Source organism: Meles meles, chromosome 1 (genome assembly GCF_922984935.1).
Source record: "Meles meles chromosome 1, mMelMel3.1 paternal haplotype, whole genome shotgun sequence".
In the NCBI taxonomy this organism is placed as follows: domain Eukaryota; kingdom Metazoa; phylum Chordata; class Mammalia; order Carnivora; family Mustelidae; genus Meles; species Meles meles.
This window is the reverse complement of record NC_060066.1, coordinates 197,522,187-197,544,630: the sequence shown is the minus strand read 5'-3', so window position 1 is coordinate 197,544,630 and position 22,444 is coordinate 197,522,187. Positions and strand designations below refer to the sequence as shown.

Below are 22,444 nucleotides of genomic sequence, written 5' to 3'. Positions count from 1 at the left end.
TGAGCATCCTTTGCTGGAAGAGTCAGGTCCGTCTCCCTACAGGAGGCAAGTCTGGAGCCAAACTTGAAAAAACAGTTGAGGGGGTTGGGACAATGGCACCTGTAGAGTGACCCTGGAAGCCAAAGGAGATGACCCAGTGGCTGTGCCCCAGGCAGAATAGGTCCTTTTCTGGGGCAGAGAATAGAAAGTAAACTTGTGAAATTGCTGTTTCCATGTGAGAGCCTGCTAATATGCGGGAGAGGGTTTTGCATATATTATCTCTAATCCTTAAAACCACTCTTCAAGGTAGACACAACCCCCACTTTACAGATGAAGAAATGAGGTTAGGAGAGGATTTGCCCAAAGCCACAAAGCTAGCTGGTGGGGGAACCAGAAGTCAGACCCACGTTCGCCTGGTTCCTTTCCAGGTATGGGCCTGAGAAGAATTTCATGAAAGACAGAGGCTCCCACCCCGAACAAACCACGTTGGACCCAGAGCTGCCAGGGCCAGGGCCCCGGGCCCTTGCCTCCTGGGTGCCACCCATGCACACCGACTCCCCAGCTCTTTCCGATCTGATACAAACTCTCCATTGTTCCGCTTAACTTGGCCCGCTGGGTGCCCCACCCCCCTACCGCCTCCATCCCAGTTGCACTCACACCTAAAAATGATCTCCCCACCCAATCCCCACTTTTCTCCAGCAGAAGGCCCGAGACATGTATGCGGAGGAGCGGAAGAGGCAGCAGCTGGAGAGGGACCAGGCTGCAGTGACAGAGCAGCTGCTGCGCGAGGGGCTCCAGGCCAGTGGGGACGCCCAGCTCCGACGGACGCGCTTGCACAAACTCACAGCCAGACGGGAAGAGCGGGTCCAGGGCTTCCTGCAGGCCTTGGAACTCAAGCGGGCTGACTGGCTGGCACGTCTGGGCACTGCATCAGCCTGAGTGAGGCTGGCCTCCTGCCACTTTGCCCTGCCCTCTGCCTCCAGGGCCCCACTCCCCTTTCTTTTCTTGGTGAAAGGCCCCTCCCTCCTAATGATGAATTGTGTTTCCTTTGCTTGGCAAGGGAGCCCCAGAGGCCCAGTCTGCTGGCCATAGATACACCTTTTGGACCGCCTGGCCCAGTGGCCCCTGGGGAGGGTTGAGGTTAGAGTCTCCACAAGTACACTAAAGCCAGATCTGGTCACCAGTAGGTTTGGAGAGCAGGGAGCCCCAGGTCTTCGCTGCCTGATCCTTCCGCCTCTGCCGCTTCTGCCACCAAATGCACTTTATTTTTTCACCAGCACATCCTTCAACACACAGAATTTCAGGGCAGAGGTCTCCCCAAAACCCTAGCCCTTTATCAATCCATCTTAACCTTCTGCCCGACTTTCACAAAAGATTTGGCTCCACCTTGGATTCGCTGGTAAATAGCTAATAGGCAGCCAGCATTATTTGGGCAAGGAAAGGGAGGGAGAGACAGAAAGAAAATTTGCCCATCTGCTGCTCCTCCCCCTGGGCTCTCCACCTGGGATTTGCTATTGAATCTCTACCCCCCTCCCACCGCACAGTGCTGATTGCTCACTGAAAGCTCAGCGCCCCCAATGGCGCGCGGAAGCCAGGCGGGTGATTACAATCCAATTACCTATTGTCGACTCAGCCCACACAAGCTTTTCTCCTCCTCTTGCGGGGATGGGGCCAGGCTCCACGCCCCTGAGAGACCGCCCAGTCCATGACTACAGGGTAACAGAAGGGCCCATAGGCCCTGGTGAGTCTGATCCACGACAGGCCTCCTTCCCTGGAACACGTCACAGGACCCAGAGGGTAGAAACAAGCACTTCTCCCAACTGACTGCTGTCCTCACCATCTCAGACTCTGCCTCCTGCCACCTCAGTCTCTGAGGCTTCTCAGTTGTTGACCCAGCCCCCTGAGTAGCTCCCAAGACGATTTATTCTCAGCGTGGCAGAGTCTCACCTTGTCAGGGGGCCAACGCTGTCCAGCAGGGAGAGGAGGGCCAAGTCAAGGGCTGTGTCCTATCCCTTACGTCTCCCGGCCAGGTCTTGCAGCAGAGCTGCTGAGAGGATTAGTGCCTTTGAAGAGCTGTCTGCCTGAGCAGCTCTGCTTCAGGTGCCCAGAGCAGCAAGCACCAGCCTTTCACACCAACCAAACACCACCGCTCTGTTCAGTCTCCCCGTTTTACTTTCTGCAAACTGTTTCCTCAGCACCTCCCTCTAGGGGAGCGGTGGGGTCTTGCAAGCAGTGCTTCTAGCAGTCTTGAAACACCTAACTTCCCAGGATACCTGGCACAAGAGACCCTTGGCCATCATCCCTGCTCCCAGAAGCAGGCAGAAATGCCAGACACTGCGATTGAGAAGTCAATCAATGCACCCTTTGGCAAGCCCCCTACACACACCTGGCATTCCCCATAACCAATCCCTGGCACAGGGCTCCCAGAGAGCAGGTGCTGTACATTTTCCAGCTTTACAATGGGGCCGTTGACAGCCTTAATTAGGGAGGCATGAATTATGCGGCTATAATGCAGAGCCCTACAATTAAGGCGGGAATGAGGGGCTGGAGGCAACAAACGGAATCTGCCCAGTGAGCCTGACTATTGAGTCCTGTCTCCGTTCTGTGTCTGACTTTCCCTAATATGACTGGGGTGCAGCAGAGATGGTGAATGAAGCTGATGTCTCTGGGTTTAGGTCCTGTATTCTCGGGGTAAGGTACACAGAGTGGGACGGGCAGAGCCTGAGGGACCACTACTGCCGAGGTGCAGAAGCTGCAGATAGGAACTCATTGTGATTGCTTCCTACCGGCAGAATTTGTACAAACCGGCTCAATCCTTGCCTCAAGAAAGTAGATGGGACCTGTGTAAATGTCCTCTCACCTGTGAGCTAGTCCCCCACTTGATATTTATTGTGTTCTTGTGTTCTCCTGGGTTTCAAATAGAATTTTAAAAATTCTTAGATGTAAAACTTGTCTACAAACAGTACAACAGAAGAACACCTGGTTTTGCCGCTGCAGTTGTCTGCCCTCCCTCAGGTGCGCTTGGCTACCTCCACGATCCCCAGCTTTGGGGGGCGTGCGAGGTGGGGGAGCCAGTGGAAGAGCCCTTTTGCCATTGCAACACCTGTTCCTTTACTTGTTTCCTAATCCCGGGTCGCTGTCGTCCACCCTCCTTGTCCTCCCGCAAGTGAGAGGAAGCCAGCCTGCCAGTGTGGAAAGGAGGGATTTCGCCAGCTGCGTTTGCAGCGCCCAGGCTTGGTGGCCGCGTCGGGTGGGGGCAGCTGAGCTTGATGTCTCCAGAGCGGGTGGAGCGTAGGGGGAGGGGAGTGCTAGTAGGCCTAGGCGGCTGGTCTCCATCATTCTGTGGCGAGGTTCCGAGGTCCGAGAATACAGGGACCTAAGGGAGCCACTCGACAGGCTTTGGGGTGGGGGGGCTTCGTTGGCATTTGGGGAGGCGGCTGGGAAAGGGGTGCTGAAAGGACAGCTCCTACCTGCCCCACAGCACCCGAAGGGGACCTCTGCGTGTAAAGTCTCCCCCCTCGAGCCCCCACCCCACCTCGAGCGGACCGCCTTCCAGGTGAAGAGCACGAAAGGATTCCTCGGAGTGGGCAGCTTGGAAGGATGCACGTCCGGGTGCGCCAAGCTGGCTTCCCCGCTCTTTCCCCACTTCAGCGTCAGCCTTGGCCCTGGGAACTGGAGCCTGTGCCTCCAAGCCGCGCGCTTCCTCCCGCCTCCGGCGGAGAAGGGCGGTGCGGCCAGGCCTCGAAAACCCTTCTTCTGGGGCCCCCAGCGGGAACAGGAAGGAAAGCGGCCGAGATGCGCCCTAAGTGTCGCATGGCTTGGAGAAGTGGGTAGCTGGGTTGCATAAGGTGGAAGGAACTTGGTAGTTTGCAAAAGCCAGCGCTTGGCGGGAGCTGTAACGCAGAGCCCGCCGAATCGCACACCCCCTCCTCGTTTACTGCCATCGACGCGCGCCTCCCCCACTGCGCCCCCACCCCCTAGGCGCGCCGCCGTCTCGCGCGCCCTCCCCCCCGTACCCCCCTCCTCACTCCCTCAGAGGAGGTGAGTTTAAACCCCGCCCACGTGACCCCAGCTGGGCCAATGAGCGGCGGCGGGAGGTGAAATCCGGTTCTAACCGGTCCGGGGCTCCCAGCGCTATAAAAACTTTATAAACCCCCCGGAGCCCGAGCAGTGTGAAGAAGAGGCGAGAACGACCCCCGGACCGGCCAAAGCCCGCGCGCCGCTGCATCCCCGCGTCCAGCGCTTACGTCCCGCCGCCGTCGCCACCATGCCCAAGAGAAAGGTACGTGGCGCGAGGGCCCCAGGCGCTGGGCCGCCACTGCCGCCGCCGCTACCGCTACCGCTGCTGCTGCCGCCGCCGCCGCCGTTTCACTGGCTTCGGGGCGCGAGAATCGGTGCCGGGCTGGAGCAGGCTCAGACGCCCTACACAGGAGCTCGAGACGGTGTCAGGCTGCCCCGGGCTAACCCTGCGCGGCTCGGCTGCCCGCGGGCGCCAGAGGCCATATTGGAGGAGCGGCGGCCGCGGCGGGAGGAGCCATGTTGGCGGCTGTTTATCCCGCTCCCCTCGGGTTCGCCGTGCCCGCCCCGCGCCCCCTCCCCCATCACCATGCCCCCTCCCCTCCCCGCGGGCGGGCAATTCAAACCCGAAAGGGCGGGAAGGCGGTGCTCGGGCTTGGCGGGCGGGGGAGCGCGCTGCCGCCAAAAAACCGCCGCCGTGAGGGGGCGGGGCCCGTGTCCCTTGGGGCGGGGCTTCGCTGTGTGGCCCCGCCTCCGCCCACGGCCCCGGCGCACGAGACTCGCGCCGGTGCGCGCCACTGCCGCCCACGAGTTCCCCCGGCTGCGCGCGCCTCCAGTCTCCCGCCCTCGACGGCTGCCATGGTAACGGCGGCCGGGCCCCGCCTCCGGAGGGGTTTGTTTGCACCATCTGCAGCTGTTGCTTCTGCTTGGCGCCGCGGCACGAACTGCGCTCCTTCGAGCTCGGAGCTCCAGTTTAGCGCGCGCCGCCCGGGGCGGCTCGGCGGTGGCTCCAGGCCGCCTGGGGCTCGGACACCCGATTTTCCTGCACGCTTTGGGCCATCTCGGGCGTGATGCTTGCACAGAGGAGCAGTCAGATTGCTGAGCGTTCAGGGCATTTTCATAGGAGCTGGGGATGCTAAAACCGGAAGATTTGTATGTCTTGGAAAAGTTGTGTGCAAGACTTAACCCTTCAGTTTTTTTCCTTAGGACTGTTAACGCTTAGTGAGTCCGTAAGAATTGCCTTCGAAGCTACAACTTTCTTAGGTTTGGTCTGTCTTTTACAGGCTGAGGGGGATGCTAAAGGAGATAAAGCCAAGGTGAAGGACGAGGTGAGTCTTAAACAGCTTTGGGACTCCTTTTACTGATAATTAATCACACCTCTAGTCCGGAATTTCCCTGCGCTCTCTGCACTTCCTGTAGTCTAGACCAAACTGATAACAGAATTTTTTTCCTTTTGGTTTTCCTTAACTGTCCTGTTTCTAATTGTTTGTTTGTTTGTTTTTTTCTTTTAATAGCCACAGAGAAGATCTGCAAGGTTATCTGCTGTAAGTGTCTGCTGTTAAACTATGTTTATCCCTGAAACTAAAAAGCATTAAAAATTCCCTTTGTTTCCCGTGGGTTATGGTTAGTGGCAGCTTTTGAATGATCTTTTCTCTTGTGGGCTGTCACCCAATTGATATTTGCTGGTTCTGAAATTCAGGTGGCTTGTGGCCAAAGTGGGACACCTTGGCATGTTCCTGAAATGGGTTCCTGGAGATTGGAAACTCCTAACGGAAAGCCAACCCCAGAGGCTTTAGGAGATAGGAGAAACTTTTTTGTGCCAGTGGTTCTGTGGTTTGGTGGTAGATGTTTCTTTGGTCCATCATACTAATGTTCTCTTCCTCTTTTCCTGAAATAAAAGAAACCTGCTCCTCCAAAGCCAGAGCCCAAGCCTAAAAAGGCCCCAGCAAAGGTGAGTGGAACTGAGAGACCAGGATGCTCCTCGGAGTTGCTGCGGCTTCCCACATTGTGGCAGTTCTACTGTCTTAACAGCTTTATCCATTGATACAGACTTGATATGAGAAAGTTATTTGAACTGGGCCTTAAAAATTATGTTGGAATTGGTCATTTTTGCAGGATGAGGCCTGTCCTCCAGTGTCCTAATTCAGCAGACTGATGACCCCGTTAATGGACATTCTAACTTGTTTTGATAGCTTTGCCTTATTTATCCCTGACATTTTGTAGTACTGGTTTTCTAATCAAGAACTCTATCAGGATAAAAATAATTGGGCAACAGGGTTCTGGGCGGGGGAGTCCACAGTTTACAAGAGGTTGTACATATTAAACCCGAGTATTCGAGGCACTGTTTCTTCTATTTTTTACACTGAAATAAAAACTTGTATACTAAAGACCACAGCAAATGATAATTTGGTCTTGTTTTGATCCATTTTTATCAATGGGGGAGGGTTTATAGTCTGTGGGTGTATTATCTTTGATAAACCTGTGTCGTACAGAACTTTGCAGAGCATACCCTACTCAGGCGAAATTTGAGGAAACTGCTTTTTTTTTTTCCCCTCCCTTCTCCTTTTTAGAAGGGAGAGAAGGTACCCAAAGGGAAAAAGGGGAAAGCTGATGCCAGCAAGGATGGGAATAACCCTGCAGAAAACGGAGATGCCAAAACAGACCAGGTACCACTGCTGTCCGACTTTTTGTGAAGCCGGCTCGGAGTTAGTTACCAATCCCAAAAGCTTCTGTTATCTTTGTCCTGCACCTGTATCGCCCCAAGTGTGCTTTTCAGCCCAGAGTTTGCTTATGGTTTTTCTGTTAGCTTACATTCTGGATTCCTAATAATGGGCACTGTAGTGTGAGTTCCGTGTTCTGAGCTCACGCTACGCCATAGAGTTTTCAAGCTGAGGATAAACTCCTTCTGATGCAAATGTGCCCCCTTCCCCAGTTGTCCAGTGAGGTCCAGAGGGAAGGTTACCAAGCTCGTCAAAACAAGGACTGAGTCTGGAAGGATCTAAAATCTGAACTTGGGTGTGGGCGCAACTGTAGTGCTAGGGATGGGATGTGAATGAAAATCGTGTCAAATCTGTAGGTGGTGACATTGTATTGATCTTCTTCTTCTAGGCACAGAAAGCTGAAGGTGCTGGAGATGCCAAGTGAAGGGTGTGCATTTTTGATAACTGTGTACTTCTGGTGACTGTACAGTTTGAAATACTATTTTTTATCAAGTTTTATAAAAATGCAGAATTTTGTTTTACCTTTTTTTTTTTTTTTTTAAAGCTATGTTGTTAGCACACAGAACACTTCATTGTTGTTTTGGGGGAAGGGCATATGTCACTAATAGACTATCTCTGAAGCTAGATTGACACAAAGGGAAAAACACCTTTCCCTCCTAGTTATGAGAAACTTCCTCTTGGCTCCCAGGAGGAGGGGTTCCTTGGCGTTGACACACGTGAACCGCCTGGGCACCAATCCCTTGGTGGCGTGGAAAAAACTAAAATTCAGTTTTTATGTCCTCTTCTCCCTCTCTGCCTTCAACATAGACTTGACTCCCTTAAACCCAGAGACCTGTTGGAACCTGACCCCCAAGACATGGTTCCCAGTATGTCAGGCAATCTGGACTTGACAAAGTGTCACCACTGAGACGGCGTCCCTCAAAAGAGTTCCTTTTTTAGCTCGTGGATCTTCAGATGGATAATCCTGCCATTTTCATTTCATTTCCTGAAAGTCAGGGTCGGCTTGTGAAAAGTTGTTAAACAACATGCTAAATGTGAACTGTCCGCCCTCACTCTAAACTTCCCTGCTCCGAGCATCACATGAAGACTGCATTGGGTTTTATAGTGGCTTTCTGATTTTGGTAGTCCATTGAAGAAGGGAGTTTGAAAGTTGTTGTATACTGTTAACGATTGTCTGCCCATGTCCTGCCTGAAATACCATGATTGTTTATGAAAAGTATCTTTAATAAAGCTGGATACAGTTTGGCTTGGAATGCTGCCTCTAATCTTTTCCCAGGAGTGGGGGAGCCTGGTTTCTCCAGGTCTCTTGGGACAGGACGCATTCTGGTGTGAGGTGTAGAGGTTTTCCGGTCCAGCCGATCTGCTCTCAAGTCCGTCTGAGAACACAGTGCTAGGTGCAGCTAGGAAAGGTCCCTGGAGTGGACTGCTGGTGGAGGCCTGGAGCAGAGGAGCGGTTTCTGTACCTGGTTGTGCAGCATTACCTGAAGTGTATTTCTCAAGGCAGAGTTTGGGTAGGTCTGAGGTTTTGGCCTGGTAGTGGACAGCAGAAGAGCCTTTCCACTTCATTCACATTTAAAATCTCCCAAAACTAGAAAATTAGTAGGTCCAACCACAGTCCTTGTGTCAGGAAAAAGTGCTTCTGTGTCTGTACAATCGGCCATAGACGTGTCAGACCGACTGGCACTCTGTTCTTAAAACAGACGCGCAAGTCCTCTGCTTAACTACATTCTTGTCCTTGCTCGTGACTCCTCTAACTGCAAACCAGAGACTCTGATTTCTTCCATTTAGAGACCCTGCAGTGAACCCCCTTTCCTCCAGAGGAAGGAGCAAGAAGTTAAACTCTTGGGAAATAGAGCTTGTAATAAATGGATGCTCACAATTGGAATGTGCTTTCACAAGTCACCTCTATCGTTCGGGAGAAATAAAGCAAAGTGGAGATGAAAAAAAAAAGCAACTTTACATTGCTTTGTCTATCCCCTTGGAAAGGTAGCACTATTCCATGAAGCACTTTCTTGATCATTTTCTGGTGCATTTTCTCTAGTCTCCGGTTTTGGGACAGTTGTGTAACACAAGTGTTAACGCCCTTTTTATGAGTGAGGAAATGAGCTCAGATGAAGAAACTGGTTCAGGGTCCTGTGTACAAGAGTGAGTAGCAAAGTCAGGGTTCAGACTCCCAGCTTTATTCAAAAATAACCTCTGACTTCTGTTTGGGGGCACCTTTTGGATAATTTGTCCGCTTAGGCAACTTGCAGCCACTTGCTTTCTCTGTTGCTGAAATCGTTCTAGGTTGTACACCTAGTTTTTATTCCGGGGAAGGTGTCCTCTGCGGAGGGGACATTACCCCTGTCAGGGAGACAACAGCCTGGTATTGGAGCAGAAGTTGCAGAGTTGGAGGGAGCCACCGCTGGGGTTACTTTTAATCAGTGTTTGCAGGACTTCAGATTCAGTCAGATGTGTTCAGCTGTGGACCATGCTAGGACCTCAGCCCAAGCCTCTTAATTTTTGTGTCAAAAATTCGGTGTTTAGCCCCATTCTACAGTTAAAACGCAAAGTGACTGGCTGACGTTAAACCCAGTAGTAACCGTCTATTCCTGTTCCTTAGGAATTAGGATGAGTAGGGTGAGCTTGAACTTCGTTTTTCCTTCATGGGAAATGCTTGATGAGTGGACTAGCCCTGGACCGTGAGAGTACCTGGGCTTACAGACCAGGAACCCAATCTTGAGAACATCTGGTGAGGCTGTTTGAGCCAGCTGTAATAAGGCTTCGTGCCAGCCCTGTCCGTGTCTCCAAGCCCATTTTATCCCATCTCTGGGGACTAGACCATAACCTGGACTAGATAGAATGGGTGCTTTGGGCTCTAAGTAAAAGAAAATGGCTTGCAAGGAGGAAGACTGATCTCCCTAAATGAAGTCCTGAGCTCAGGTAGTTCTAAGTACCCAGCTGATTCTAATTTTTGTGCCCTGTTGGCCTTGGCATGTTGTCCAGCCCACCCCACCCCCCGCCCCACCTCCCCCCAGCTGCTCCAGGCCTCAGCTCGACACTCTGGTGTCCAGAGGCTGAAGACTGGTTTCTCCTGAAGATTTCCCAGAAGCCTCTCAGCAACCGGGGTTTCTTTGGGCAGACGTGGACCACCTGCCTGCCCCTAAACCAATCCTGGTGAGAGGGATGAAACCACAGATTCTCCTTCGGATTGGCCAGAGCTGCTGGAATTAACTGGGGGGCGGGGGAGAGATGACAGAAGAGGACAGGTGCCACGAGTGGCCAGCCGCTGCCCGGGCTCAGGGCCCGCGCTGTCTCCAGGCTTCCCCGGGACTGGCCTCACTGCAGCATTTGCTGAGCAGAAACCCGAGGTTGAACTAGAATTTGCATTAGAAATTCACCATTTTTAAAGCATGCAATTCGGTGGTTTTTAGAATATTCACAAGGTTGTGAAACAACACTATATAATTGAAGAATGTTCCATCACTCAAAAAAGAAACCCCAGACTTAGCAGTCATTCCCCATTCCCTCTTCTGGCCTAGGCAACTGCGAATCTATTTTGTCTCTCTAGATTGGCCTATTCTGGACAATTCCGTAAAGTGTAGGCTTGTAACTGGCTTCGTAGCACGAGGTTCTGGAGGTTCATGGTGTTGCAGCGCATGCTCGATCCCTTTTGTCAAGTACTCCCTTTTACAGATAACACTCGTCCGCTTTTTGAAAGTTCACATTATGTCACCTTGCTTTTACAAAAAACCTAAAAAAATGTGAAAAAGCAGCACTGAGCCATTCCTGAGCCCTTCTCCAGGCAATGCTCCCCCTGAGCTGCGGGGGTGGCCCTGCCAAGTTCCCTCCCCACAGTCGACACTCCAGACCAAAGCACCAGAACACCCTTGAACTGCGTGAGCACAGTGCCTTCTTAGCGCAGTAGGCAGCGCGTCAGTCTCATAACCTGAACTGCATGAGCATCCGTGCCGTATCTCAATTTGTGTATACGTTAGCATGTCCTCGGGTCTCAGACCAGCCTGAGAGGTGGTGTTTCTGGGGTCCAGGAAAACTCACAAATGTGTCCATCTATATGAGTGGGGATTTGTTCGGTCTGTGAGTTCATGGGAGAGCTCCGCTTCCGGATAGTGGGGCAGACCTCTACCAGAGTTTGTTTATTCACTGATCAGTTGAGAGCATTTGGGTTGTTTCCACTTTAGGGCTGTTTTGACGCCTTCTCTACCGGGAACACACTGTTGGCATGGAGCGACGTTTTCAGTTTGCAGGCCTATACCTTGGAGTAGGATTGTGGGGTCTTGAGGCTCCGCCACTCCCCGAGGAGCTGCGGGGCCATGTTGGGACAGCAGCTGCACTGGGTTCCGCTCCTGGCAGCCCCCGTGCACGAGGGTTCCGATTTCTCCACATCTCATCAGCACGCACTTTCCCGTTTCTTTTTTTATTATAAGCATCCGGGTGGGTATGCAGTGATCTTTCAGTGCGGTATTGATTTGTATTTTCCTCGTCCTAGGACGCCTAGGATGCCATCTTTCCATGTTTAATGAACCTTTGTATATCTTTTTTGTTTTTTTTAATGTATTCAAACCTTTGCCCATTTTTTTGATAAGTAAACTCTATGCCTAACGTGGGGCTTAAACTCCCAACCCCAAGATCAAGAGGCCCACACTCTGAGCCTGGAGAAGACCGGAGACTGAGCCAGCCAGGTGCCCCTTTTGCTCATGTTTTAATTGGGCTATTTATCTTGTCATTGGTGCAGTGCGGGAGTTCTTTATATATTCTGGGTATTAGAGTCTTACCAGATTTATGATAGGCAGATGTTTTCTCCCATTCTCTGGGTTTTCTTCACTTACTTGATAGTGTCATTTGTCACAACAGTTTTTAGTTTTGGTGAAGTCCAGTTTACTCAATTTTACTCAATTTTTTGTGTCCTGTCTAAATCCGTTGCCCAGTCCAGGGTCATAAAGGTTTATACTGATGTCTCCTAAGAGTTTTAAATAATTTTAATTCTTAAACTGAGGTCTTTTTAAAACATTTTAAGTTAGGGGCGCCTGGGTGGCTCAGTGGGTTAAAGCCTCTGCCTTCAGCTCAGGTCATGGTCCCAGGGTCCTGGGATCGAGCCCCGCATCGGGCTCTCTGCTCAGCAGGGAGCCTGCTCCCCCCCCCACCTCCGTCTGCCTCTCTGCCTACTTGTGATCTCTGTCTGTCAAATAAATAAATCTTTAAAAAAATTTTTTTTAAGTTTTTATATACAGTGTGAGGTAAGGCTCAAGTATTCCCCTCTTTTTTAAAACCGTTCTAGACCTCTCTGGGGCCCGCCAGTTCCCAAGATACTCTTTGTCTGATTGACCTCGTCTCAAGTCCCTTCTCTGCAGTTTCTCCCTGTGATGTCATCCAGTGACTCATAGTTTTCATCCCCTGCCCACATCTCGAGTTCAGTATTTCCACCAAGCTCCTGTGCGGTCCCACCCTGATGGCCCACAGGCACCCTGTCAGCATGACGGGGTGGAACTCCTCTTGTGCTTCACAACCCCACCTCCCTACTTTTCCAGAACTTAGTAAACCAGCACCCGTTCTGTTCCTCAAGCAAGAAACCTGAAAGATAGCCCAGATACCTTCGTTCCTCCCCATCATCACAAGTTTCCAGGGACAGCCTAAATCAGGATGACTTGACTTTGGAAATTCTTGTTTTTCGTGTCATGGAAAATTTCAGTTAGGGGTGTGTGGGTGGTTCAATCAGTTAAGCGTCTGACTCTTGGGCTCAGGTCATGATCTCAGGGTGGTGACATGGAGCCCTGCATCAGGTCCCTCACTCAGTGGGGTGTCTGCTTCTCTCCCTCTGCCATCCCCACCATGTGCACTCTCTATCTCTTTAAAATAAATCTTCCAAGAAAAAAAAAAAAAAACAATCCTCAAATAGGAGCAAAAGTAGACTGAGCAAGACCCCATGTACCTATTACATAGTTTCAGCAATTATCAACTCGTAGCTAAGTTCCCTTAATTTATCCACTGGCTCCTCTCCCTTACCATAACGTGACACACCATTTCACCCACAAATAGGGACTTCGTAGAAAACATAATACCATTAGCATACCCAAATAACATTAATTCCTTAATATTATGAAGTCCTCAAACTCTCAAATTTCTAATTGGATGTCTTTTTGCTTTTTTTCTTGGTAATTTATTTGTATGAACAAGCATCTCTGTATTGCAAATGGCTGGCGTATTTCTTATCTCTTGGCACTTGTAAGTTCCCTCCATCTTTCTCCCAGTGTGGATTTTGCTCTTCTGTCTCCATGGTGTTATTTCACAGGTTTCTTTATCCTTTGTATTTCCTGCTAAATAGGAGTAGATCCAGATGTGTGATTGGGCTCAGATTTAGTGGTAAGAAAACCGCACAGCGGTGTGTGCTGGAGACGTATCACGCCTGGTTGTCTCTAGATACTGTGGCCCTTGAAGATCAGTTCCTAGATTGATTAATTCATCAAGGGTTGCAAAATGAGGATCCTCTAATTCTACCATCCCTTCTTCACATAATGCTTAAAATACCAGCGTGAAGAGAAACTTTGACTCATTTGCTCTTTGGTTAGCTGGAATTAGAGTTCGTATCGGAAAAAGGATAAATGCCCAAATCTTTGGCCAGTTTCCAAAATAATGAGTTGGGTTTACTAGCATCCTCCAAACGAAAGTGACCAGTGGGTGGTTTTTTAATGTTGTTAGTTTCATGGTCACTGAATTAAAACATTTTATATGTTTCAGTTCATTGTAGTTTAATTACACTTAATGATGCTCAAACTGTTCTTTCTGTCCAGTGGGGGGCCTCAAGTGGCTGCCGAGTCCTTTTGATAAGAACGCTTTTGATGGTAGTGTGTGGTAACTCCCCTCCTAACTAGTATGATAGGCTATTCCAGATTTAGATTGTACATTTCCTGCTCCAGACCTGGGGTCGGTCATCTATTTCCAGGAAAAAAACAAAATCCTAGTTCCGTTTAGTGGTGAATGGCATTGCAACACCAAAATCAAGGTCCTAAGAAGGTCTAGAAAGTCTGCTGCTTTATTGGTCATTATTTATGGCCTTTGGTAGATGAAGCTAGGACATGGTTTCTTTCTTTCTTTTTTTTTTTTTTTTTTTGACATGGTTTCTTCTTAAGATAAAACACATCTGTACTTTCCATTCAAGTTCAAGACTTAAGAGACTTTCCTTGGGGCGCCTGGGAGGCTCAGTTGATTAAGCCGTTGCCTTCGGCTCAGGTCATGATCTCAGGGTCCTGGGATCGAGCCCCGCATCGAGCCCCGCATCGGGCTCTCTGCTCTGCAGGGAGCCTGCTTCCTCCTCTCTCTCTGCCTGCCTCTCTGCCTACTTGTGACCTCTCTGTCAAATAAATAAATAAAATCTTTAAAAAAAAAAAAAAGACTTTCCTTAACTCTTGTATCTTCCATCTGTATGTTTTCCCCCAACATTGAGAATCCCGATTCCCATTTGTACCCTGAATTATGAAATAGATAATCACAATTACTCAGTTGCTATATTCCATATCATACAACAGTATCAGAATAACAAAAGGGAGTTTAAGGTTTTTGTTTGTAATTCTTTGTTTGGGGGATATTTCCTGCGACACAGCTAGTCGGTTCACGGTGTTTCCAGTTTACTGTGGTTCCTCTGTGTGGCTTGCTACTCACTGGATGCGCATTTACATTAACCCATTTTATGTATTTTTCCATTTTTTAAAGAATTTCTTAGGTTGGGGCGCCTGGGTGGCTCATTTGGTTAAGCCACTGTCTTCAGCTCAGGTCATGATCCCCGAGTCCCTGGATCGAGTCCCGCATCGGGCTCCCAGCTCCACAGGAAGTCTGCTTCTCTCTCTGACCTCCCCTCTCATTCTCTGTCTCTGTCTCTGTCTCTCTCTCTTGCTCAAATGGATAAATAAAATAAAATAAAATAAAAAGAATTTCTCGGGCTGCCCTTGGCAGCACACAGACTAGAACTGGAACAACCCAGAGAAGATTAGCACAGGCGCTGTGGGAGGATGCCACGCAGATGCGGGAGGGGCTCCATGCCCCGTGCCGCACTCAGTGGGTTACCGCAGAGGGAACGATGAACCAAAGCACGATGTGCGGTATTGAATAAGGAAATGATGAAATGTCACGATAAAAATATTCCTGTAAAGCCGTCTGTGACACGTGAGCAAAGTGGAGTTACACCTGGAAATGTACGTGCAGATCCATCCTTCCTACATGTCTCGGACATGAGAAAATGTCAACTTGCATTTCCTTACAGAATTAAAAAAAAAAAATTCTCCTAGTTTAATACATAAAATATTTAGAGTTCCAAGTCTTAATCTACAAAACAAGAACTCTTCAAAGTCTAATTTCCCACCTTATTCCCTCCCTTCCCATTTAGTGGCCTTTTTTATTTGATTTAATTATTCCAATCTTTTTTTTTAATTTAAAGAGATGAATATGTTATTGTTCCCCTTTCTTATATAAAGTGAGCATCTAGGGGTGTCTGGGGGGCGTGGTCAGTAGGCACCCGACTCTTGGATTCTACCCTGCGATCCGAGGGAGGTGGGATCAAGCGCCCCACGGGGCTCACCCATGGAGTCTACTTAAGACTCTCCCTCCCTCTGCTCCTCCCCTCCGCCCCACCGCCACCCCATACTCACTCGCCCTCTCTCTCTCAAATAAATCTTTAAAAAAAAAAAAAAAAGCATACAATACATTTCTCTGTCTTGCATGTCCACTTAACAGTATATCCGGGGGGCACCTGGGTGGCTTAGTCAGTTAAGCATCTGACTCTTGATTTCGGCTCAGGTCACTGTCTTGGGGGTGTGAGACTGAACCCTACAACAGTCTCCTTGAGCAGCTGTCCCTCTGTCCCACCCCCAGTTTGCACATGCTCTCTCTTTCCCTCAAATAAAACCTTAGAAAAAAACAAAAACAAGCCAATATATTCTAGAAATCCATTGTAGAGGCTCCTCAGTTCTACAGCGGCACAAAATGGTAAATATGTTTGGCCTCGATCCATCATACTGTTTTCTGTTATATTTACATGTATCCCAAGTCTTTTATATACAGTTTTCTGTTGCCTATTTTTTCCTCCTTTCATTTTTCTTTTTTTAAACTTTTTTTTTTTCACTTGGGAGAGAGCAAGAGCACAAGCAGGGGAGAGGGTCAGGGGAGAGAGAGAAGCAGACTCCACACTGAGCAGGGATCCGGACGTGGGGCTCAATCCCAGAACCCCAAGATCATGACCTGAGCCAAAGGCAGATGCCTAACCAACTGAGCCACCCAGGCGACCCCGTTTTGATTTTAAAAAATAAATATAGGGAGCGCCTGGGTGGCTCAGTGCATTAAAGCCTCTGCCTTTGGCTCAGGTCATGATCCCAGGGTCCTGGGATCGAGCCCCAGGTCAGGCTCTCTGCTCCGCAGGGAGCCTGCTTCCTCCTCTCTCTCTGCCTGCCTCTCTGCCTAGGTGTGATTTCTCTCTGTCAAATAAATAAAATATTAAAAATAAATAAATATATATATATTTCAAATATAATACATATTTATGTATAAATATATAATATATATTTTCATATATATATTTTCAAATAAAGAAAAAAAATTTTTTTCTTTATTTGACAAAGATAGCACAAGCAAGGAGTAGTGGCAGAGGGAGAGGGAGAAGCAGGCTGAGCAGGGAGCCCAACACCAGGCTCTATCCCAGGACCCTGGGATCATGACCTGAGCCAAAGGCAGACACTTAACCAAAGGAGCCACCCAGGTGCCCCCTCTTTTCATTCTTCTTTTAGCTGTTTGTTTTGGTATTCTGAAAGGTGTGTTTTTGTCCCGTGGTTAACTTTTTTTTTTTTAATATTTTATTTATTTATTTGACAGAGAGGTCACAAGCAGGCAGAGAGGCAGGCAGAGAGAGAGGGAGAAACAGGCTCCCCACTGAGCAGAGAGCCCGACGCAGGCTCGATCCCAGGACCCTGAGATCATGACCCGAACTGAAGGCAGAGACCCAAACCACTGAGCCACCCAGGCGCCCCGGCCCATGGTTAACTTTTGATCACTGCCTTTTAGAAGAACCTTCCCCTCTTCCAGCCTCACTGAGATTTCCAGCCCACCGAGCCGACCTCTTTGCACGTTTCTGCACCAGTCACCTCTTCTCTCCTGTCTCCACTTCCCTTCCTGGGCTCAGATTTCACTGCCCAGCTCTAAGCATACTCTGGCCACTCCGTCCCGGCTCCCCCTCGCACTCCGGCAGCTCCCTCCACCCAAGCAGCTGAACCCGCCAACCATGCTAACCCGATTCCCCTCATAGCTTGGGCTGCACTTCAAGTGGGCCCCGACGCTACCAGGCTCTCCTGCCACACTCCCTGAAATAGTCACCTTTTCTCGCCCGGAAAGCCTGCTTCTCATCCTTGTCTCCTCTCCCATCTCCCAACACCCTCTTCAATGACTTCAGTGACTCCAACTTCAGTCACAGAAGAGTCAGAACGGAGTGACTTCATCATCCCCTTCCTCTGCTCCCTGCCTGCAGGGCAGAGTGCCCACACCCCTCATCCCCCACTGTGGGGGGATCCCCTCTCTTCTCTACAGCCGAGCCTTCAACTTGTGGTCTGGTTCCATCCCTCTTAGGTTTGAGATTCAATGCAGGCAGCCTTCCCCTTTTCCTCTTGCATTATCCGTCTTCTCCCTGCTGGCTCATTCCCACCCGCAGACACCAAAAGCATCCTACCTTGGCCCTCTTGAGCCCCTGCCCCATTTCTCTGCTCCCCTTTCTGGCAGAGCTCCCCAAAGAAGTATAATCCCCATCACCACTCCCAACCCTCCATTCTCTCCTCAGCCCACCCAGATGAGGAGGCTTTGCTCCCACCACCCGTGAATCAGGCCACCGTGTGTGCAGCTCGACCGAGTCACAGTTTCCGCCTCGTCTCTCCCTCCTCTGTTCAAACAGCCTCTTTTCTTAGGTGACCACGACCAGTAGTCTGACTTCAGATACCATGGATGTGACAGGGACACAAACTCTGATCCTCAGGTAGAACCTCCCCCCTCAGGTCCAGGCTTAGATCACTTAGACGTCACGCATTGAACACGGGCAGAAAATTCATTTTCCTCACAAAGGAACTCCCCCCGCCCCAGCCCAGGCTTTCCCCATCTAAGTAAACAGCACCATCATCCACCAAAACCTTAATTTCCTCCTCTCCCCCACACTCCATTATCAACCCATCAATAAATCCTATTGGCTCAATTTTCTTAAATCTGCCTTGGACCCAACTAGTTGCCACGGTCTGCCCGATCCCGCCTGCAGCGGACACGAAGCCTGTGGCTTCCCACAGATTTCTCAGCTGCCTCATTAATGCTCCCTGTTGGATCCCAACCTGCACCAAGTCCCCCCTCCGTTTTCGGTTTTGGATGAAAAACCACTCCAAGGGGCCATGAGATCCGACTTCTTCAGAGGCCGCCAATGCCTAGGTGATTCAGTCCAGAACTGTGGAGACATTAGCTCCCCAGCGGCAAATGGTAGGTGGAAAGGGAGGGAACAGGGCTAACTGCCTCCTTTTCTCCAAAACTCCTCCCTTCAACTTTTCCAGAAAAGGGTCTGTGCTCGTTATTGCACTTGCTCAGTGCTCAGCCCCGCCTCTCTGTGCTTGCGGGAAGCAGCAGCCTGGACCGCTCATTGCTTGTCTCTTCCTTCCCACCCTCCCCGCTGCCCCGCTCCCGCCCCAGCTCCCTGGGCCTGCACCTTCCCAATAAAGGACCAGCGCTTGGACCCATTCCTCAGCCTCTTTCTTTCTTTCTTTCCCTTTTTTCTTTTCTTTTCTTTGTTTCTTCCTTCCTTCCTTTCTTTCTCTTTTTCTTTCTTTCCTTCCTTCAAGATTTTGTTTATTTATTTGAGAGAGAGCATGAACAGGGGTAAGGGGCAGAGGGAGAGGGAGAAGCAGACCCCCTGCTGAGAAGGTAGCCAGACATGAGGCTCAATCCCAGGACCATGAGATCACAACCTGAGCCAAAATCAAGAGCCAGACGCTCAACTTACTGAGCCACCCAGATGCCCCAGCCTCTTCCTTCTTAAGGACCAAAGTTAGCACTAGGGGGAGATGCATTCCCCAATGCAAGCCATGGTGAACTCTGGGGCCTCCGCAGCCCTGAGAGCTTAGCATATGGTTATTGAGTCCTGCCCCAGACTCCTGGAGTCCGGATCTCTAGAGAAGGAGCCTGGGACTCCGGGATTTGACAAGCTGCTTGGCTGAGTCTTGTGCCTGCTAAAGTTGGAGAAAGATTGTTCAAGGAAAGAAAGGAGTTTCTAGAGGAGAAGGGCTGTTGCTCTCCCCTACTCCCGCTGGTCCTGCTTGAGTGTGGTTTCTTTTTCTTTTTTTTTTTTTTTTTAAGATTTTAGTTATTTATTTGAGAGAGAGAGCAGGAGAGCATAAGCAGGGGGAGCCGCCAGGGAAAGGGCGAAGCATCTTCCTTGCTGACCAGGGCTCAATCCCAGAGCCCTGGGATCGTGACCTGAGCCAAAAGCAGATGCTTCACCAGCTGAGCTACCCAGGCGCCCTTTTGCTTGAATGTGTTGAATGAGGATACGGAGTGTGGGGTTGCAGCAACCACTTTGGGATCATAAGTTCAAGACCCTAAGGACGGCAAAGCAAAAAGAGCAGGCCTGAGACAGCTGCCCAGCCAGCTTCAGAGCTACCAAATCCAGACCCTTCTGGGAGAGAATGAAATGCCTTGATTCGTTTTGTCACGTAACCCATCACTTAACAGCCAAAGACAACCCCAAAGGATTCAAGAGATTGTTTGATTTTATCCTCACATTCACGTGAGAAGTGGGAAACAATTTCTCCATTTTACAGGTGAGGAAACAGGGTCTGGAAGAGCCAGTGGGATCCAGCCGTGAGTCCAGTCCAGGCCCATCTGGCTCCAGGACCCACTCTGTGACCCGTGACTCAGTTCTGCAGATACTCAGAGGGCGTTTGCGATGCGAATGAGTGAGCTGGCTTTGAAGATGGGAACGTAAATGATCAGAGCCTGCACTGGGCTCTGGACCGAGAAGTTGGAGCATTAACGATTGGCCAGAGCAGAAAAATTCCCTTCCTCCTCCCACAGCAACGCAGGGGGCAGAGAAGGTTTGCTCATTTATCGGAGAGCTTTGTCATTCTTCCGGGCTGCACGCGAGATGATGGATCCGGAGGAGACTGCTCTTAGATTGCCCTCGGAGAAGCTGGGTCAGACATGAAAGGTGATGACTTCCCAAACCAGAAAGAACCCCAAGGATCACCCGCCACATCCATGCCGCAACCAGCCAATGCCAACGAGTCCGCATGGTTAGCGAGCCCTTGCCGGAAGCCTCCCAGCCTCTGCAGAACGTGCCGGACTTAGCACATTTAATTCTCACAACAAGCTAGTATCATCATGCCTCGCACTTTACCGATGGGACAACTGAAGTACTAGGAGTGTTAAGTAACTTGCCCCAGATTACATAGCTGGTGAGGGACTAAACCTCATCTGACTTGGATGGAATGAGCCTGAAGGAAGGCGGCTCTAGAAGCTTCCACACGGGACGCCTGGGTGGCTCCATCAGTTGAGCATCCAACTCTTCATTTTGGCTCAGGTCAGATGATCACAGGGAGGTGAGATCCAGCCCCATGTCGGGCTCTGCAGGGAGTCTGCTTGGGATTCTCTCCCTCCGCCTCCTACCCCCACTCATACGTACTCTCTCTCTCTTTAAACAATTTTTTAATTTAAAGATTTTTATTTATTTATTTGACAGAGAGGAAGAGTACAAACAGGGGGAGCAGCAGAGAGAGAGGGAGAGGCAGGCTCCCAGCTGAGCCCGGAGCCCGATGCGGAACTCGATCCCAGGATCCGGGACCTGAGCCAAAGTTCCACCCTTAACTGACTGAGCCACCCCGGCGCCCCCAAAATAAATAAATCTTTAGAAAAAAAATAAGAAACCTCCACACTATTCTGAGGCCCAGTGGCACGTCCTGGGCCACACTGAGGGCAGAGTGGAGACTAGAATCCACACCTGCCTCCACACTGGTCTGGTCCCCGGATCAGCACCACACTTTAAAGCAGCGAACCGCCACCCCACTACCCACCATTTTCTACCAATGAACCTTTGGAAGTGTCCTGCTTCCTTGCTGGTGCTGCTGCCCCAAGACAGGGAGTCACAACTCTTCCCACTCCAACCGGACAGAACACTGGCCCTCGATCTCCATCTCCCACTCCCTTAGGAGAAAAAAATTCATCCCCTCTCACCTCCTTCATGAGGGCTAGAGGACTTAGCTGAGCAAAGACTGTTCTTAGAATATCCTTATTCTTCCTAAGGTTTCTTTATGCCAATCGTATGGCAGGCATTATCTCATTTAACCCTCAGAACATTTTACAAAAAAGAACACAGAAGCCTGGAATGGTTAAGTAACTTGCTCCCAGTGAGTTGACCAAACTCCTGACCTCTATGTCATGAGAAGGCGGTGTCCTCAATGCCACAGGAGGGCTCCCGGGTTCCCTGCATAGTTCCCAAATTGAACAGAGACATGCCCAAGGCCCACAGCAGTCCCCATGCCAAAGCAAAGGTCCCATTTTTCACCAGGGCACTCCAGGCACAATACCGAGACCCCTCATGGCCCTGGGCCCTAAGGCAACATTTTTGGCTACTCTGACCTTTGGCTTGTCTGAGGTTGGGGCAAGATGGCGAGGCCTATTAGGGCCTGCACTACAGAGGGCCAGCCCAGAGGCCAGACATTTCCCCAGAGTTTCAGCAGCAGTTGGGAGAGTTAGCACTACCTGCTAGGCAGTGAGTTATAATGACTCGTGCTTCTTACTCCTACTTACCTACCCATACATCCTGAACTTTCCACACTGGCCCTGTACTCCTTGGGTGGGCCTGGAGCAAGGAGCAGGGCAGTGTTCTCTTTTCCTTCTAAACATAACAGTATTGCTGGCTCAGTATAAAAACATTTTTTGAAACACCTCAATAAAGACATACTGAAGGCAAACATGAAAATCTTCACCTTTGCAAACCCACTCTCCTCCCAGAGGCAGCCCCCATCATGTGGATACGGACCCTTCTGGGTTTTTCCTGGGCATTTATTTACAAACATGGACGAGTCCAGATGTGTTCTGAGGCCCCCTTTGCCTCTGAGATATAGAGACATGCTGAGAGGGACTCCTACCTTCACCCCCGTGAATCATGAGAGGTCGACAGTCACCTCTTTGAGTCCCAAGAATGGTGTTGGGAGAAAGAAGGGGACCCTTATGTGTCCGGTCTCCTCAGTCTCCGGCTCTTGCTTCTGCCCTGGCCATCTCCTTTCTCTGACCCGGACGAAAGGTCAGCTTCTTTCTGCACTCTACCCTAAAACTCACGCACACAGACATCGGTCAGTCAAACAGACTTCCCAGAGGGTTTGGGGGTCCCAGAAGTGTTCACATTGTACCCCACATGGCAAACCATTGTATCATCTCTGTGATGGATTCATGCCCTCTCAGGCCTCCCCATTCCCATGGAGGGGTGCTCCCTGGCTCTTTGCCCCATTCATTCTACCACCTTGACCCTCAGGAAATTCACACTCTCCTCCCTTCCTAACCCAAGCAATTCAGCCCCCCAGCACCTGGGTCAGCCCCTCTTGGCCCTAACACAAAGGCCCTCCATTGTTCTGGGCCCACTCTCCTGAGCAGACATCTGTGGCGCATTTCATGTTCTCCTGCTGCTCTCACGGACTGGGCCTGGAGCTCCCACAAGGGGAGGAGGCTTCTGT

The 22,444-nt window shown here is 50.3% G+C and overlaps 2 protein-coding genes across 4 annotated transcripts in view; both read left to right on the top strand.

The window, feature by feature from the left end:
* The window catches only part of DHDDS (dehydrodolichyl diphosphate synthase subunit), a 30,208-nt gene extending 28,590 nt beyond the window's left edge, over nt 1–1,618 (top strand). For 2 of the 3 annotated variants that reach the window (XM_046009500.1, XM_046009493.1), the window contains exon 9: nt 679–1,618. In XM_046009500.1, coding sequence (XP_045865456.1) covers nt 679–918 — 240 coding nt within the window. In that variant the 3' untranslated portion in view covers nt 919–1,618. The remainder of the gene's footprint in view (nt 1–678) is intronic. The other variant, XM_046009506.1, reaches the window with a different exon arrangement.
* A 2,450-nt stretch (nt 1,619–4,068) lies between these two features.
* On the top strand, nt 4,069–7,969 carry HMGN2 (high mobility group nucleosomal binding domain 2). The gene is made up of 6 exons (XM_046009518.1): nt 4,069–4,261; nt 5,280–5,324; nt 5,511–5,540; nt 5,897–5,947; nt 6,567–6,662; nt 7,105–7,969. The coding sequence occupies exons 1-6, from the start codon at nt 4,247–4,249 to the stop codon at nt 7,138–7,140; spliced, it is 273 nt and encodes a 90-aa protein (XP_045865474.1). The 5' UTR covers nt 4,069–4,246; the 3' UTR covers nt 7,141–7,969.
* Nucleotides 7,970–22,444: the final 14,475 nt, after the last annotated feature.

Bases quoted from the DNA above. Each gene is read 5' to 3' on its own strand.
- HMGN2 (XM_046009518.1), top strand. The intron at 5,541-5,896 runs GTAAGTGTCTGC...CTGAAATAAAAG, and splicing joins GATCTGCAAGGTTATCTGCT to AAACCTGCTCCTCCAAAGCC. The intron at 5,948-6,566 runs GTGAGTGGAACT...TCTCCTTTTTAG, and splicing joins CTAAAAAGGCCCCAGCAAAG to AAGGGAGAGAAGGTACCCAA.